The 20129-nt window shown below is 36.2% G+C and overlaps 2 protein-coding genes across 2 annotated transcripts in view; both read right to left on the bottom strand.

Annotated features, from left to right (window-relative positions):
* LOC132565499 (uncharacterized) overlaps window positions 1-7973 on the bottom strand; it is a 55958-nt gene extending 47985 nt beyond the window's left edge. Inside the window, exon 1 of the mRNA XM_060230149.1 lies at window positions 6662-7973. Within this exon, the coding sequence (XP_060086132.1) occupies window positions 6662-7973 (1312 nt within the window). The remainder of the gene's footprint in view (window positions 1-6661) is intronic.
* A 6990-nt stretch (window positions 7974-14963) lies between these two features.
* LOC132565498 (protein yellow-like) lies at window positions 14964-16223 on the bottom strand. The gene has a single exon (XM_060230148.1). The coding sequence runs from the start codon at window positions 16221-16223 to the stop codon at window positions 14964-14966; it is 1260 nt and encodes a 419-aa protein (XP_060086131.1).
* Window positions 16224-20129: the final 3906 nt, after the last annotated feature.

Raw genomic sequence — 20129 nt, 5'->3', positions numbered from 1 at the left:
GCATACAATTAAGGTGGAAATTAATGTAGATGTTACAAATTATGATTATACATACAATATGTTAGTTTTATGTAATTTATACTCCGTGAAGAATTATCTTGCAAGTTATAATGTTATGAAATAATTACATACTAAGTATATATGTCACAATAATAGGTTTTAAGTGTATATAATACAGAAGGCCTCCTGGCGCACTATACGTAGCCATATAGTTCAAGCATCCTTTTTATAGAACATGGTGACTTCAGTCTAAATTGTTCAAAATCATGTTTGTCTAAATGATAGGCCAGAGGACCGCCTAGTAAAATGTGAAGCAATATATAATCTGGCAACGATTGTAAGTATGAAATAAATTCAATACTCGAAATAGACACAGTTTCGCACTATAAATCGTCACGTACAATTTCTGTTAATGAACAATGTAGAATTGCATGATTCACAATATCTGTATAAAAATATCCACAAAAATGACACAAAAATTGTGTCTTTGAGTTTCGTATGGAAACAATAAGTTTGATTACATAACGGATATTATCGAGAGAACTAGGGTGATACAGAGCTAGTTTCCACAAACTGGTTTTAAACAATCGTGCAGTAGTTTAAATCTTGTTAAAATCTGCATTGTTAGACATTCTTTGTAACCATGCATCTGTTTCATAGTCTTTTACAGAATTATAAGTCAGTTTCATCCAATGTGTTTTGTTTAGAAAAGTACCGTCATCCAGTAAAAGTTCGAAATGCTGGAATAAATTATACTTTTTGAGGATTCTGACAATATCTGGTATATAACCATTTTGTACATATTCTTTAATTGTATACAAAAAAAACATCTTACAATAAAAATTTTACTGGTCAAATTACTTCTTCTCATTCTACATATTCTACCGAGAAACACGTTTTTTAGTATCTATATATGCTTCTAATGATGTCCACCCAAGTAGAGAGGTACACATGTCAGTTCTTGCTGTGAAGTAGTATTTCGTTCTCGGAACAATTGTATAATGTAGAACAGAAATTCTTGATACACAACCAGTAGAAGGTTAGAGTGTGGCGTTACTATGACTACACGGTCACCTTCATCTTATAACACAACCAGTAGAAGGTTAGAGTGCGACGTTTTAATGACTACACAGTCACCTTCATCTTATAACACAACCAGTAAAAGATTCGAGTGTGACGTTTCAATGACTACACAGTCACCTTCATCTTATAACACAACCAGTAGAAGATTAGATTGTGACGTTTCGATGACTACACAGTCACCTCCATCTTAGAACACAACCAGTGGAAGGTTAGGGTGTGATGTTTCGATGACTATACGGTCACCTTCATCTTATAACACAACCAGTTGAAGGTTAGGGTGTGACGTTTCGATGACTATACGGTCACCTTCATCTTTTAACACAATCAGTAGAAGGTTAGAGTGTGATGTTTCGATGACTATACGGTCACCTTCATCTTAGAACACAACCAGTGGAAGGTTAGGGTGTGACGTTTCGATGACTATACGGTCACCTTCATCTTAGAACACAACCAGTAGAAGGTTAGAGTGTGACGTTCTAATGACTACACGGTCACCTTCATCTTACAACACAACCAATAGAAGGTTAGAGTGGGACGTTTTGATGACTTCACGGTCACCTTCATCTTAGAACACAACCAGTGGAAGGTTAGGGTGTGATGTTTCGATGACTATACGGTCACCTTCATCAGACAAACAACCAGCGTCAAACATACTAACACTGACGTACGTAGTGTACGAGATGGTAAGAATTCGACTGTACTATAAACCTATGTACACTAAGGTCGAGTTTTCTGGCCTATCCTGTGCTTCTTGTTGCATTCACATTGTAACATAAGATGAGATCTCCGTGTTGTTATCATCATGTCCGTTACATAAAGTTATTACGTCATTCTCATAAAATGAAATAAAACATAATAGTAATAAAATAAATAAAAAATAGAATAAAATGATTCACTTGGGCAGATTCTTAAAAACAAATTGAATTTAAAAAATTACCTCGGAGTTGGAAGGATTGTCGTGGTATAAAAGAGGATGGGTCATATTCAAATATAGATATGTTGACAGCTAGGCTTGAGATATACAGATGTGTAGCTATTTATAGACTAAGTACTGGTGTACGTGCAACATGTCAATGATACCATGGATTCCAGGGTTCCCAGAAAGGCGGAAAAGACGACTTAAAAATAACTTTAATGTGCTGATCAAGGGATGAAATGAAATCATGCTTACCTTGAAATAGGGCTGGCGAGATAATCAATATATTAGGAGCCAAAAAGGCACAAGATAGTGACAATGTACCATAGTCTGAATAGGATACTTGCTAACAATATTAGCACACATAAATAAAGTAATGAATTGATTGCAGTCACAATCACATATGTTTATCTTAATAACAGGTTGTAGTCATTAAATAGGGATAAGTCATGATTTCCACAGAGCAAAAAGATCCTTTTGCAAATAACGCATTATTGATGAAATCCTACATTTGATATCAATATTGGAACATGCATTTTAATTGCTTTAACATGCAAAAGAAAAAAAAAACCCATCTTCTTAAGGCATCATTTATATTTAGATTTAAGCCTGTATATAAATGTATTGAAATACAAGATTTTGACGTTGTCAAACCGTGGCCTTCTCAGTAAATCGTATATTGACTCATCTTGGTTTTTCTATTTTGAAAATCCTGAAAATTGTCATCGGATTTGGAATCTATAATGCATTTTGTCCTCTTTGTGAACTTACATGTGGTTGAAATGCTGGTTGTGTTTTAAGTAGCAATCATCTGATGATGAAAAAACCTGTTAACCATATAATATTATCAATTGGAAGATAATATCATTATTTCACAGATTATTACATTACAACACCCACACCACAGGTCATCAACACGTACTTTGTTGATGTACATCTGTATTCCTGGAGACCAGACTGATCATAAACTATTAATTAAGGCGTTTATTACATTATTTTTTAGCGAATGATATACAATATATAAAACACAAACTTTTCCTAAAATCGCATTTTGTTAAACAATATAGATTTTTTTACATTGTATGTGAATGTAGTGAATCATACGTTCTTGTAACTGTTTATTTCGAGACCGTTTTCCAAGCTTAATTTGCATCTTGTCTTTCGCTAACATATTCTTAAAATATCATATCTGTTTTTAGTTCTGTTTTGCAACTTAGCAAATTGTTACAAAACGACTTTACAGAGGCAATCACTAATTAAAACAGTGAAATTGACATAAAGTAGTTAGTTATTTGGAACACATGATTGGATTAGTAATTAGGCACTTTGTAATTATAAATAAGGTTATTAATGCGATCATCTTGTATTTAACACAGATAATTGGACACTCAGTGAAAACGTGCGATTTGACTTACGGTGACTAAAGCATAAACACGAACTCGCGGTAATGAAAATATTTAATTGTACACACACGGTGATTTAAATACCTAATTGGATCCACGATTAAAAACATCTGAGTTGCACCACACAATTATTAGTAATATGAATTGGGCTCAGGGTAGTTAAAACTTTTAAATAGAAACACGATATATGATGTCACATTATTTCATGTTCAGTATATTAAAACGTGACCAACGTTAAACGTGTGATGCAATTTATGTAATATCAAACTATGTGGACAAAACTATCTTATTGCAAATACGAAAAGATTGATTCAATAATGGTTTAATTTTAGTACAATCAAAATGTTTTAATTAGAGAAATTTTGAAGCAAATGAAAATATTCAACTAACTCTTAAGTATGAAATGATGCAATTATGATGATAATGAACCGTTTGAATGAGGTGTCACACAATTTTACCATTTAAATGACCAAGCGAGTACAGTTTTTATCTCCAATTAAGTGCTGACAAAAAGATAATTGTTGAGGTAAATTAGAACTATTTTATTATAATTATCAAACATTTAACCTGACAAAACTGATTTTATTGTATGTAATTAAGCTGCTCTTAATCTCGGCTACATATCTGATGTTAATTTGTAAATGTCACTGAACAATTCTAAAATATTTAGCTTTTTTATAAAAAAAAATAATTTACAATGTGGTGATGAATGAAAGAGTTAGTTTCATTTACACGATAATTGTGGTTATAAAACTATTTCACTTGTAGAGCGAGTTTGTAAGTAAAAAGCAGACGCTACTTGACGGGTTTAATTTATTACTGTTTATATATTTAGGGAATTGTCAGTACAGGTAATGTCACAACCACTCTACTGAAATATATCTACGTTACGTTGACTAGTACATGTAAATATCCTATATTCCTATAATTTATCATTAGATGTGGTATAATGTGAAATTTTTAAGTATATTTTTGTATTTTTGTTTGTAGAGAGTAGTAGTGAGAGAGCCAAGCTGATGTGTGTTCAGTCAACATAAAACATACTGTGAGAGTAGTTGTGAGAGAGCCATGCTGATGTGTGTTCAGTCAGCGTACAACATTCTGTGAATGTCTGATGATGTCATTGTGATGATACACCGTGCAATACAATAATTTACGGTCGTTTATGATCTCTTCCATTTTCATGAACATGGTCTCATCACAATTTCACCAAAACAGCAATATGATCTAACACATCCTTTTACATATTTACATAAACCGTAACAGGAAGAAACCCACGGTCTATACAACGTGTGACGTAGGTTAGGGAGAACAAACTGCGGTAATTTACTGACAGGTATAATATACACCTGTATAGTTAAAGCCCACCACTGAACAAACATTTTTCACTTTGTTTCTAACTCAAACATTTGATTGAACATATTTTCTTTTTAAAGATTAAGATGAGTACGTACACTTGGCAGAGTAAATAAGACTTCTTTGATGACAGGTTTTTTAGGGTGATCACATAAGTACGGTTTGGTAATTCTGTGTGAAAAACATTCTTTCCTGTCTGATACAACAATTATTCAGACATGCACGCACTAAAGCTTGCTTATCATTGTTGTACAACCTATTTAGAGCCAGGACCAATTAAGGAAAGCCTGCGTGGCCGGAGAAAAACTAACGCCCTACAGTCAGTACCTGGCGACTGTCCCACGTAGGTCTCGAACCCACAACCAAGAAGTGGAGGGTGATAAATACGGTCAAATACCTTAAACGCTCGACCAACGCAGTCCTTAAGGTTAGTAACATAGAACACAATGAAACACCGTCAACATAGCAAGATAACATCATATGTTAATGATGTATAATTTTACACGGGGAAATATAATAAGATGTGTGGAAATACTAATTAAGAGACATGCGAACTAAAGGAACGTTAGGTATATCAAAAACTTTTATTATCCCTATTGTAACACAAATACAAATATCTAACAGATAAGTTTGTAACCAGCAAAATTACAGGAAAATCAATATAAAAACTAAAACCAGTGATAAGGAAGGACAACGTTGTAACGTCAAAATTAAACGGTTGTAAAGTAAAGAATAATTTGAACACACTTGAGTGAAGTCAATATGAACTGTTAAACATTAAAAGGAAAACGAAAGCTATTTGAAGGTATCAGTGTTTACGTCACAACCGTATGATGTGGGAAGAGAACAAAAATAAACTGGAGTTTTTAAATTGTTGGGGAACACAACAGTAGTGATGGCGACATTGCGTCGTCGAGTTTTCTGGCCTATCCTGTGCTTCTTGTTGCATTCGCATTGTAACATAAGATGAGATCTCCGTGTTGTTATCATCATGTCCGTTACATAAAGTTATTACGTCATTCTCATAAAATGAAATAAAACATAATAGTAATAAAATAAATAAAAAATAGAATAAAATGATTCACTTGGGCAGATTCTTAAAAACAAATTGAATTTAAAAAATTACCTCGGAGTTGGAAGGATTGTCGTGGTATAAAAGAGGATGGGTCATATTCAAATATAGATATGTTGACAGCTAGGCTTGAGATATACAGATGTGTAGCTATTTATAGACTAAGTACTGGTGTACGTGCAACATGTCAATGATACCAGGGTTCTCAGAAAGGCGGAAAAGACGACTTAAAAATAACTTTAATGTGCTGATCAAGGGATATGAAATGAAATCCTGCTTACATTAGGGCTTGATGTGATTGCAAATAGATAAATAAGAAAATGAACAAATCAAAATTAGTCAAGTCTTTATTGATTATTCTTTTTTTTACATTTTCAATGAAATGAAATGGATTTCTTGTCGGGAGAGGAACATGTTGACAAAATAATTTAAAGATAGACACACATATTAAAACATTTTGAAAAACACTACAGCACAGCAAAGACAAATAATACTCCTATGTAATCAACCAGGTAAATTGTGATTGGAATCTTTCAGTGTGAAATGATCAGGACAAATGGTATCACAAATAAACATCCAACATTATTGAGATAAGTTAAAATTTGAAACTTCCCCTATTCCAATGACAGGAAGATATGTACAGAGAAAAGTATTAAAATTATATAGAGTCTACAAAACATCGAAATACGTTACATAATGTTTACAGATATACATGGATTATACAAAATCCTATCGTATTTGATACAAATATGTTAAGTTTTAAAATACAGCGGATATAAGGTAAAATGAAGAAGTGGCATTATTAACGAAACACAGGGTTTAATCAGTTGCCATGATGGTAACCAGAAAATAAATATCTGAAAATATATTTGAAGAATCGACTAAGTGCATCAGGGAAGGCGTTGACATCGACATCCTTTAACACAACATTTCGTCTACGATCTAGGTACCCAACCTCCCCAACGTACACCTTCCAGATCATCACGTTCGGACCACTTCTACCGGTAAAATCCATGGTATTCAGCAGGTACTTATGGAGTTTATTAACAGTAAACCAGAGGTATCCGTCGGTATCGAATGTCAAAATGTCGACGAAGTTCATGCACGTGTTGCTGGATAATATTTTAGAAACAGATTTCATCCTGACTCTTTGGACGAGCTTTCGCTGCATTTTTCTATCTCGATTTATATCCCACCTATATATCGAATTCGAACCAAGAGCAGGGAAATATAAATAGTTGTTTCTGCTATAAACCATTCCCGCTGCTTGTGAAGGCTTGTCACCAACCTTCCGCACAGACCTAGCAAATCTTCCCCGTGGGTTACGAGCAACACGTGTTGAGACCTGATACAAACTGTACCCTGATACGGGTCCAAAGTAGATATATCTCATGTCCGAGGACAATGCCATTCCATTTATACCGGCGGACACGGGTAGGGTTTCTCCCAGTATGGTGATGTTTCCATTGCCTGGCTCGGGTAACATGGACGGATGGGAGAAGAAGTGGGATCTGTTACGAATCCTATCGTACACAACCATCCGGAATGCGAGCGCGTCCGAGATGAAGGCGTATCTTGGACGCGATCCTGTGTACATAACGACGATGTCATTTAGGAATGTGATGTTACGGTCTGCTACATGATTGGGGAACTCGTGGCGGGTAATTTCTGCCATTTTGTTAATGTCATATATCACAATTTTGGCAGGACAGAGATTTTGCGCGGCTGTTCCATCAGCGGCGAAAAAGTTGATTCTGCCGGTATCGATGATCCACATCCAGCCAGTGTTTGGGTCTATCTCCATACTCTGGACATATTGAAGGGCCCGGCAATCTCCTATCTTCTGCATCTCCCAGCTAGGAAATGGTTGAAGAATCGACGTTCCGTTCCTAACAACGACTTTATTGAGCGTTGAAGGGACGCCTCGCCGCCATCTTGGAACAGTGACGAAAACATCGTTGTGATAAGTCTTCAATCCACTTATGATGTTGTTATGCGGAATGTAGTGTTCGTTTCCAAGTGCAAGTTCCCGTGTTGTGCTGTTAGGCCAAAGATAGTCTATTTCTGTAAATGCATGTATGATTCGTCGACTGTCACAGCGCGATGGCGGTTTGTCACTTGCCATGACAGAGAAGTTATTCATGATAACCAGGACTACTGGAAACCATATACCTAATAACATTTTCATTCTGAAATGCTGGTACAGTGCTGATAAAGTCCCTTAACAACTGACTTTATATAATACACCAATCCCTTCAAAATCCCATTACACAAGACGCACATGCCCTAAGGCACTGCCTGTGGTGTCCTTCCGGGCTTCAATTGTCGGTTCATTTTTATACGCATTTGGAAATTTTCTCATTGTCTACGTCACGCATAAATTGGAAGGAAAATAACATTACAATCGTGTGGAGCCCCTTATCTTAGGGAATGACTGTTGTTTACTTCATCATAATCCTTATTGCGTAACTAAAACTTCTCTCCATCCCACCTGCCTTTTCAAATTTATTTAGATCGATATGTTTTTGTGCCTCGTTAAAGGTGTGATTTAACAAGACTTTTTCTTTTTTGGTTTGAACGGAGACATTGCAGTAATAGTTGTGGTGATTGTTTTGAATGATATCAACATCGACACGTAATGTAAACGAAAGAAAGAAAGAAATACAAGCGCATGTGAGAAGGAATCGGATAAAGAGATGTATAGAACATTATCCTGTGTATTTCAGAAAGCATCCACATCATTGATGTATTGGAGGCACCTTAGTCTTACGATAATATTTGACTACACTTTACAAAGATATATTTACAAACAGCTTTTTATTGTTGACTTATCTATTTGTTCAACCAAACAATTGTCTAAGTTTATAAACACCATCCGTAGTGATAACAAATCAAGGCTACCGAATAATTGTGATTCAATTTACTCTGGAAGAGGAATTACTTCCAAAATGAAGGAAGGCCTTTCTTTTCTTGTTTTGAAAATTTCATTTTCAGAGAAAGTTGAATAAAGGTACAGACATATGTAGTGAATCATACTGAAGTTTTTTTTTCGTGAAAAGTAAGACCATATCAATTACAAAAGTGGAGAACGAAATAATCAAAATAATAGAAGTTCCTCTTGACAATATCTTAGTCGACTTTGATGGTAAGCTCTTCCTACAAATCGCTTAAAAATTGAATGTTTTTGATGAATTTGAGAGCCTTTACATATCTTTAGAGTATAGCAAATCATTTCAACTCACAATCACCCTCTTAAATACGTAAAAAAATACACACAAAAATAAAAAAAAAAAAAAAAAAAGCAAAAGCAAAAACAAAACAAAAGAACACAGATAGCTCATATTGACACACTTTTTTCCTTTAACGTTTAAATTTTAGGACATATCAGCAAATTACAAAATAAATTAATATAGGATTTTCCATGTCGCTTTTCTGATTAACGTAGAAGCAGCACTGAATGTTATGAAAGTCGAAGGGGACATGTCACAAAGAGGTTGCAAAATCCTCCAATTTCACTTTTAGATATATTGATGACGTCTTGTCTTTAAATAACAAGAAATTTATTGACCACATGCATCGTATATACCAACCAGAATTAGAAATCAAGGACACGACTTTCTCTTTTACATCAATCGTTTATCTCGATCTTTTCCTTTACAAAAAGCTGTGTAATAAGTGTGATTTTCCCATTTCTAGATTGCAACATTCTTTCGTCCCCATCTTATAGCGTTTACATGTTACAGTTGATTCGATATTCAAGCGCCTGCTCCCATTATTACCAAGCAAGAAGTCGTCACTGACAGACAAACTCGCTCACTGAGAAGTGTTTTGTGCGACATTAGGCTGGGCGCGTTTGATGCTTATTGGTTTCATTGTTGTATACCTTATTCTCATTTGAGAATGTAATATTACTTACTTGAAGTGACCAAGACTACCATTGTGGGTTTTGCCGATGAAGCAGAAGGCGTTTAATCTTATAGAACACATAAACTTCATCTCCGTATGCTTTTTCAGGAGTCTCCGCGAAAATCTGTCTTTTTGTTCATATTTTGCCGGAGTTTCATTAATTTGAGTGTGGGCTAAAGTTATGTTGATATTCTGGTATTTTCCTAATGGTTATTTTGACTATTGCAATTTTGTGTTGACTGGAAGTAATACATTTGCCGTAGCAAAAAGTAAATAACAAATAGCAATAGTACATGTACAATATATACAAAATACACAAGCATGCGATGTTATATATCAAGATAACACAAGCATGCGATGTTATATATCAAGATAACACAAGCATGCGATGTTATATATCAAGATAACACAAGCATGCGATGTTATATATCAAGATAACACAAGCATGCGATGTTATATATCAAGATAACACAAGTCGATTTTATTTTATCATGTTTTTGTCAGAAACGAAAAAAAAAGTTAAAGAGATAGAAATGATAGTATTTTACCTCGAACGATTAGGATATATCGTCTTCATTTCTGTTATTCTTTACACCTATAATTGTAGAGATCAGTTTTGTTAAGATAAGTTTTGTGAATATTAATTAATACATCTTCACTGAATGTGTGATGGGAGATAACTCTTATCACGATGCATGCTTCGATAAGCTGGTTGATAGGCTAGCTTTACATACGTGTAAAACCTAATTTCCATACGGAAGAAAAAAGGAATATTCTCCAATGTTGAGATATAGCAACCTGGCGTACAATGTAAATGGTAGATGTCTGTGATATCTTTACTAGAAATATGATCAAACATTCGCCAAATATGATCTGTAGGCATCACATAACGATTTTAATCATTAAACGATCGTATGCATATGATAATAAAAATATAATTATGTGATAGAAAAGTAAACACAAACAAAAATCAATAAATCAATGCATGCTGGCATATACACATTTATTAAAAAAACATATGACATACACGTTGTACAAGTCAACAAATCATGTGCAGTTATGTGGTGTACAGTGTTCCACTGCAGCTGAAACTCAAGGCGACCTCCTGGCGTTCACGTAAAGCATTGCTCGCACCTATATCCGTTTGTTCTAACGGCACCGGCCAGCACATGGAGCTGTAATCAATATGGACTGGCTGCAAGTAATTTAGATACAAGTTAAAAACGACAAAGAAATTACTGACATTTCACTAGAACCGTAATACAAAGTCCAGTTCGACGAAACTAGGACACTTTATGAACAAACGAAATATTTACACAGATACTCCATTTCTTTCTAATACAATACTTAGAATAACATGGTCTTCTGTAACCATGGTTACACACACAGGTTAGATACCACTTCACTTCATTTAATCCACAATGTCCTCCACACGGCACTCTTTAATTGTGAAAACAAACCCCGTCACAATGACATAAAAATAAAAAATCAATGTGAAAATGCAACACACAGCAATAACGCACACTACACTGAATCTTACAAACGTCTTGTTTGTCGTTTGTATGACCGACTATCATTTAACAGGCGAGTAAGAGTGTGTTTTATAGATATATATGAACATGATTTTGATATGATTTTTCATCAGTATGCTGCGGAAGTTGATAATGACCTGTAACTATAGCAATATGAAAATCTAGAAAGCGATTTCCAGATCATCCACATACAACCGAGCTAAAGCTGACTTACAAAGCAATACAGCGTTGATGACCAACCACTTCCCTCCTAACATGTAAAATATCTATAGCAACAAAACGTAATACCAAGCGACAATAGGCCCAACGAAATTCAGCTCCTAAAAGAACTGGTCTCATTTCTAAAAAAAACTGTCCAGTGACTGAATTATAATCGACTAGAACCATTCCAGGTGATTTAAAACTAAGAAAAAATATTATAAAACAAATTAGAATTAGGAAGACCTGTCGAGAAAGTACAGCATGAATCAAACGAAAATATGAAGTCGAAAAATTTTAAAGGATATACAAAATAATGGAACGTATCAAAATTAAAACCGATCTGGGAGTTACTGGCAACAGAGCAATCTACACACACGATCGTTTGCAATAAAAATATAGCTTCATTGAAAATGCTGTGAACCTAACGTGTTAAAATTGTGAAAGAGTAATTTTGAGCTCAATACCCACTATTAATAAAGATAACAAACCATTTGGAAATCAATAAAACCTGATAACATTGGTTTATGAGCTAATTGATTGCTCCTTACCAAGAGACAGAAAACCTGCTACGACCAATAAAAATGACAACACGAAATCTATTACGTTAGAAGTTAAGGAATAGGCATGTTACAAATCGAAAGGAATAAAAAAAATGAGCTGACAAGACAACATTACTCAAGGAAAAGAAGGTGTAGAGTCTCGAGACATCATGTAAGAATTCATATCCTAAATAGACACTAAGACATCGGACTAGACATTTAGACAGCAGGACTAGACACTAAGACAGCGGCTAGACACTTAGACAGCAGGACTAGACACTAAGACATCAGGATTAGATCCTTAGACAGCAGGACTAGATACTTAGACAACAGGGCAAGACACTAAGACAGCAGGACTAGACACTTAGACAGCAGGACTAGACACTTAGACAGCAGGACTAGACACTAAGACATCAGGGCTAGATACTTAGACAGCAGGACTAGACCCTTAGACAGCAGGACTAGACACTAAGACATCAGGGCTAGATACTTAGACAGCAGGACTAGACCCTTAGACAGCAGGGCTAGACACTTAGACAGCAGGGCTAGACACTTAGACAGCAGGACTAGATACTTAGTCAGCAGGACTAGATACTTAGACTGCAGGACTAGACACTTACACAACAGGAATAGACCCTTAGACAGCAGGATAGTACACGATAATCGAAGTCTGAGACTAAATGGGAAGATGAAAAAGTATGTCTAAATGAATAAAAAACAAAGAACTTTGACTGAAAAGTAATTTGAATAGCACTACCACTCATATGACGCCTCTTCAATATGTCCCGATAGCTGTGAGTAGGAAGTCAAAAGTATTCGTTACGCATGAGTGAGAAATTTGATAGGTGAACTGTCACGTGGTACATGTAACGCCCTATTGTTACTTCGACTGACCGTGCCCAGTATGTAAACAGTATTGTAGAAGGCAGACACTTCTCATAAGATTCCAGTTTTTCATGATATCCTGGACTGAAAGTGCAATATACACCTTTATCTAAACACTATATATCTTTATACAAAATCTGAGCAAATAATATTGTTTAAACCCAAATTGAATGATAACCCACATCGAAGGGTCGTGAGTTGGCGACATTCAATCAAACATGTACGTACATCTCCGAATACGCCATCGTGGTCAGAACAGCGGTTAGTATTAGGATATAACTTATTGATATATGACATGGAAAATGATTATACATGTGTGCTTTTATGATTTCATCTCGTCAGTTCCTGAAGTATATAATTGTATTTACCACGAACACATGACACTACTCAGTTCCATAAATGTGTAGGTATGTCAACAATTGTAACATAAACAAGAGAGTTATGCAGATATCCAGGACTAATTAGTAGAAGATTAGCAGTAATGCATATCGCTAAAGGAATTGGAGTGATGAAATTCGTGTTATTTTATCAAGTATGAATGTCGTTGTCACGTGCGTACTTTGACTGGCGGTACAGTAATGTTATGATAGTAATGACATACAAAATTCCAGATTTTGTTTTATATTTATGTATACATACGAACACAGGCGTCACTTTAAAATGATTTTAAACGTTATTTATTGAACACAGATGTGACCTGTAGTCTAGGTCAAAAAAGTGCATCGCTATCGTCATAATACATCATGTGATATCGTTTCCCATTCAATACGTGCATATCCACGTATATTCATCCGTCTAAGCCAAAGTGGACGAGACCAGCTTTCGCGGTCGTTTGTGTGTTGAGAGAGACCAGCTTTCGTGGTCGTTTGTGTACGGAGAGACCATCTTTCGCGGTCGTTTGTGTGTTGAGAGAGACCAGTCTTCGCGGTCGTTTGTGTGTTGCACGAGATCAGCTTTCGTGGTCGTTTGTGTGTTGAGAGACACCAGCTTTCGCGGTCGTTTGTGTGTTGAGAGAGATCAGCTTTCGCGGTCGTTTGTGTGTTGCACGAGATCAGCTTTCGTGGTCGTTTGTGTGTTGCACGAGATCAGCTTTCGTGGTCGTTTGTGTGTTGAGAGAGACCAGCTTTCGTGGTCGTTTGTGTGTTGAGAGAGACCAGCTTTCGCGGTCGTTTGTGTGTTGAAAGAGATCAGCCTTCGTGGTCGTTTGTGTACGGAGAGAGACCAGCTTTCACGGTCGTTTGTATGTTGAGAAACACCAGCTTTCGCGGTCGTTTGTATGTTGAGAGAGACCAGCATTCGCGGTCGTTTGTGTGTTGAGAGACACCAGCTTTCGCTGTCGTTTGAGTACGGAGAGAGACCAGCTTTCGCGGTCGTTTGTGTACGGAGAGAGACCAACATTCGCGGTCGTTTATGTACGGAGAGAGACCAGCTTTTGAGGACGTTTGTGTGTTGAGAGACACCAGCATTCGCGGTCGTTTGTGTGTTGAGAGACACCAGCTTTCGCGGTCGTTTGTGTACGGAGAGAGACCAGCTTTCGCGGTCGTTTGTGTGTTGAGACACACCAGCTTTCGCTGTCGTTTGAGTACGGAGAGAGACCAGCTTTCGCGGTCGTTTGTGTACGGAGAGAGACCAACATTCGCGGTCGTTTATGTACGGAGAGAGACCAGCTTTTGAGGACGTTTATGTACGGAGAGAGACCAACTTTCGCGGTCCTTTGTGTGTTGAGGGAGACCAGCTTTCGCGGTTGTTTGTGTACGGAGAGAGACCAACTTTCGCGGTCGTTTGTGTACGGAGAGAGACCAGCTTTATACATCGTTGCATCATTTTAGGCTGAAATATAAAAATTCGTGGCCAAAACCCTTTAATATGACGGAACAAGACCCATAGACAAAGTTTCTGAGAAAAAATTATTTGTGCATTTGCAAATTATTGAAATGTAAATTTGTATTTAAATACCTGATTGTAAACGGAGCACATCAAAGCGTTATTTTTCTGTTAAAGATGCATAATAAAATGTATTAGGAGTTTCACAATAGAAAGTCACGTTAGTGCATTGAACGCAGTTTTACCTTAATATACGTTTCTTCTGCGGCCTAGGTACCCGAGGTCACCAATGTAAACTTTCCAGATCATCACGTTAGGACCATCATATCCGGTAAAATCCATGGTATTCAGCAGGTACTTATGGAGTTTATTAACAGTAAACCAGAGGTATCCCTCGAGATCGAATGTCAAATTATCGATAAAGTTCATGCACGTGTTGCTGGATAATATCTTAGAAATAGATTTCATCCTCACTGTTTTGGCGGACCTCAGTTGCATCTTTTTATCTCGACCAATATCCCATTGGTATATCGCATTCAAACCGAGAACGGAGAAATACAAGATGTTACTTCTACTGTACACCATTCCTTCTGATTGTGACGGCTTGTCACCGACCTTCCGAACAGATCTCGCAAAGTTTCCATATGGCTTTCGTGCAACGCTTGAGGAGACTTGATACAAACTGTAACCTGAGAGAGGACCAAAATAAATGTACCTCATGTCCGAGGACAATGCCATTCCATTTATACCGGCGGACACGGGTAGGGTTTCTCCCAGTATGGTGATGTTTCCATTGCCTGGCTCGGGTAACATGGACGGATGGGAGAAGAAGTGTGATCTGTTACGAATCCTATCGTACACAACCATCCGGAATGCAAGGGTGTCCGAGATGAAGGCGTATCTTGGACGCGATCCTGTGTACATAACGACGATGTCATTTAGGAATGTGATGTTACGATCTGCTACATGATTGGGGAACTCGTGGCGGGTAATTTCTGCCATTTTGTTAATGTCATATATCACAATTTTGGCAGGACAGAGATTTTGCGCGGCTGTTCCATCAGCGGCGAAAAAGTTGATTCTGCCGGTATCGATGATCCACATCCAGCCAGTGTTTGGGTCTATCTCCATACTCTGGACATATTGAAGGGCGCGGCAATCTCCTATCTTCTGCATCTCCCAGCTAGGAAATGGTTGAAGAATCGACGTTCCGTTCCTAGCAACGATTTTATTGAGCGTTGAAGGGACGCCTCGCCGCCATCTTGGAACAGTGACGTAAACGTCGTTGCGATAAGTCTTCATTCCACTTATGATGTTGTTGTGCGGGATGTAGTGTTCGTTTCCAAGTGCAAGTTCCCGTGCTGTGCTGTTAGGCCAAAGGTAGTCTATTTTTGTAAATACATGCTTTATCCTTTCGTCATTACAGTTCTGTTGAAGTAAGATTCTTGACGAGACTGGTATTAAAACGAGACACATTGACAGCAATACATGTAAGGACGGATTCATTGTTGTTTCAGAGAGAAATGCGGTCATACATTAATCCACCAAAGTTATATAATGTTTTATTTTACCAAGTCATCATATTACATAAGCAATGCGTGGCCTACAGCCAAATCTGTGGTTTTATCATTTTCACTGTTATCCTTTGTTCTTTTATTACTTTTCCAGGAAAATCGGTCGTTATTTCGTTTGCTAAATTCTGATATGCGAAGTAGTGACCGACCATTACGTAACTATCAAATGATGATCTAAAACGTGACACTTTGATTTCTAGACAGTTTTTATTTGTAGATACCAATAATATATGTTAAAAATAAGTTGTAATGAGGGTAAAATTAAAGACAATATAAACATTTTGCATTTCTTTGTGCTAGATGAAGCTGGACGTGTTTGTTGGTCGTTAGTTTGCCTGCTGTTTTATACCTTGTTCTCATTTGAGAACGTGACATTTCTTACTTGGGTTGACAAGGTTTGTGGCGGGTGTCATTGATGAAGTAGAAGACGCTTACACTTTCAGAACACCTGGTCTTATTTTCTATTGTGCGTATTCAAGAGTCTAGTTTGATTGAATCTGAGTTTAGAGTAGGAATTCTATGTCGACCATTTGCAGGTCACTCTATTTGAAAAAGGTATTATATTCGGTTTTATACTAAAAGATATCACCATAGTCATTTTTCATTTGTGTCTAAGAAATGAGGTTCAGTTGGTGACTAGATAACTAAACTACAGAGTACCAACTTTAGTTTATACTAATACCTACTTAACCGGGCTGATTCTGTCAGTTATACACACATATAACTCATAAGGTGTCACTGTAATTTCCTCATTATGTTGATGTACCACGCTCGTTTTCACTGCATTAGTTACGAACCAACAGATATTGATATTTCCTGATAAAGACTGTACAAAGTATCTATACAAAGTATATCATTGCCTGTTTCCGAATGATTTAGACTTGTAGAATTGTAATACCTATGTACATGTTCCTTTTACTAGCCTAGATACAGTTTCTACGGTCAATAAGAAGCCGCCATGTCAGGATTAACAGATGACTATGTTAGCTGTACTGCCACATCTGTCCGGTATTAACATGACATTATTTGTTCAGGCTTATTGACTTGTATGTCATGATAATCTTAACATTGAGACAGTTCTTGTTTGAATTTATGACGCAAAGGTATCTCGCCTCGCTCTATTTCGGAAGCCGAATTTAAGCTTTCTCATCTATGGAATACTGTAAGTATATCATTCATTTAGAACTCATAAGAAATAGATTTGTTTACAGGAATACGACACATTGAAATCTACTGCTGATGAGACATTGTCAACAAAATACAATCCAATGTAATTAGTATTGCCTGATTTTAATGAACAGCGATAGGTATTGTCTGCATGTAATTGATGTTCCCTCCAATCCCCTAAACATCAGTATATGATGCATCTGATAATAGGATTGGTTGTACGATTCCAAGTTTGTGTTTAATTTCAATTACAATTGTTATTATGTCAGGGAAGAAAGCCCTCCATCACTTCACAAAAGGCAATTCCACCATAGTTTGTGAAGATAGTGTTTAACTTTTAGGTGTTGAGATAGATTTTTTTTATTGAAGTTTGATAACAAATCTTTTATTTGTAGACAAGCCTCCAAACAGTTAGCAGTTTTGAAGAGGATTGGGCATTTGTTTTATCTAAATCTGTTAAAATGTTAATTTACAAGAGTTTTGTATTGTCGAATTTTAATTACTGTCCCCTTGTTTAGCATTTCTACAGCGTCTCGGCAACCAGGGAAATGAAAAAGGTGCAAGAAAGGGGCTTGCGCTTTGTTTTTATACCTCTGACCTCAAAAAACTGCTAACAGATGCTAATACTTCTTTCCTGCATATTAATAGGATGAAGGTGATGGCTTGTGAAGTTTTTAAAATTTTTAAAGAGATTTCTCCTGACTTCATTTGCAGTCTGATATCTAAACAAGAAACTTTGTACACTTTCAGAGCAGAGGGTAAGGCACACATCCCAAGGGTAAACACCACCAGGTAGGGAAAGAATTCCTCCAGGTACGAGGCGTCCCGCATATGGAACAGTCTCCCGAATGATCTACGTAAGGTAGAGAACTACAAAGAATTCAGGAGACTGCTCCGTATAGGGGATGACCTGGAATGTAAGTGTTCTATGTGTGCTCGTATGTGAGTTTCCTCCCTTTGTTCAGTGTTGTTGCTACCTGTGTGCTTTATCTTCTATTTTCATTGTAGTGTTTTTATTGTGTGTCACAGTCCTAACCATTTTGTACATTTTATCTGTTTATATGTTATATTTCTATAGTGTGAGTGTGTTTATGAGTGAGTGAGTAAGGTGTGCTTAATTATGTTAGGAGATGTATCTTGTTATGTGTATATAGTGTAATAAACGTGTACATATTGTATTTTGGTTGTTTTAGCCATTCTTTGTAAGTCGCACTCGTCCAGGTTACAAAGTGCTTTTGCTTATTTTGTTTGTCTTCTTGCTTTGGTTTATAATCTGCGGTCTTATTTATTTACCATTTACAATCTTGACATTGCCAAAATGTTCTCTTTTAATTTGCACTTTATTAGCATATATGTATATTACACTTTCATAGAAGTGTTTTACTTCTTTTGTATCTAGAAATACCTGTATTTATTTAGTCTTATCTGATTACTTATTTTCTATGATATATAAAATGTGGTAACTTCTTTTTGTTTATAATCTGTGTATAAATTGCTAGTGACTGTGATACATATCCTCTGCTGCTTGTTGTTAATATGTTACATGCTCTTTGTTTCTATCATGTGATGTCGAAGTACAAGCTCACCAGCGCTTATGTTTACTGTTTGTAATATTCGACGTGAAATAAAGTTTCTTGTGTCTTGTACCACACGTAAACTCAGGTGTTAGTATCGATTACGATTGGCGATTCGTCACGCTCTAGTACATTTTAGCACGTGCGCTGTATATACTATGAACGAGAGTACTACCGTCACCCATACGGACACTGATGTGAGCACCTCGTCAGTTCTAGAATCGACATGTACAGTACTATATGGCAACACCATGAGCGAAAGATCGTCTGAAATTAGTAATGTGGACATTATCAGTATGATGATACATATGGACAACAGACTTAAACACATTGAAGAGCAGTCTCTTACTCTTTTGTCATCGCGTGTGGGTGATATAGAAGACAAATTCGCAACCTTAACTTGTCAAACTCGTGAGTTAGAGCACAGTACAGAGGTGATAAGTCAGTTGTTTGACACTATGAAGGTTAAAATTATTAGTTCAATAGAACAAAATAGAAGGCTTTATTGTGCTTTTATTGATTATAGCAAGGCTTTTGATAGTGTATCACACCAGATTGTGTGGTATATAACTATGGAAAAGCGGTATAAGAGGACGATTACTTAACGTAATTAAATCAATTTATAACAATGTACGTTCATGTGTGAAATTAAATGGTAAATGTCGATACAGAAAAAACAAAGATTGTTGTCTTTAGAAAAGGAAAATGACTTTTGTCTTTTGAAGGTTGGGCTTTTAATGGTAAATCTTTCGAAATAGTTGATAAATTTTGTTTTCTTGGTTTAGTTTTTAATTATAATGGAAGATTTACTGTTGCACAAGGTACATTAGCATCTCAAGGTAGAAAAGCATATTATCATTTGAAAAGGAAAATGAAAGATTTTACCCTTAATACGGAAACAACCATTTCATTATTCGATACATATGTTTCATGTATATTGAATTATGGATGTGAAGTATGGGATTATATTACATCGCCACAAATTGAAAAGATTCATCGTCCTTTTCTTAAAGACTTATTAAATATTAAGAAAAATGTTAATACTTCGATGGTTTACTTTGAAACTGGGAGATATTCTTTATATGTGCGACGAAAGA

This window comes from Ylistrum balloti, unplaced genomic scaffold, assembly GCF_031769215.1.
Source record: "Ylistrum balloti isolate Yb309-2 unplaced genomic scaffold, AGI_CSIRO_Ybal_v1 Utg369724, whole genome shotgun sequence".
NCBI lineage: Eukaryota > Metazoa > Mollusca > Bivalvia > Pectinida > Pectinidae > Ylistrum > Ylistrum balloti.
The sequence above is the reverse complement of the archived record's forward strand: the minus strand, read 5'-3'. Positions and strand labels throughout refer to the sequence as shown.

Bases quoted from the DNA above. Each gene is read 5' to 3' on its own strand.
- LOC132565498 (XM_060230148.1), bottom strand. From the start codon at position 16,223: ATGAATCCGTCCTTACATGTATTGCTGTCAATGTGTCTCGTTTTAATA.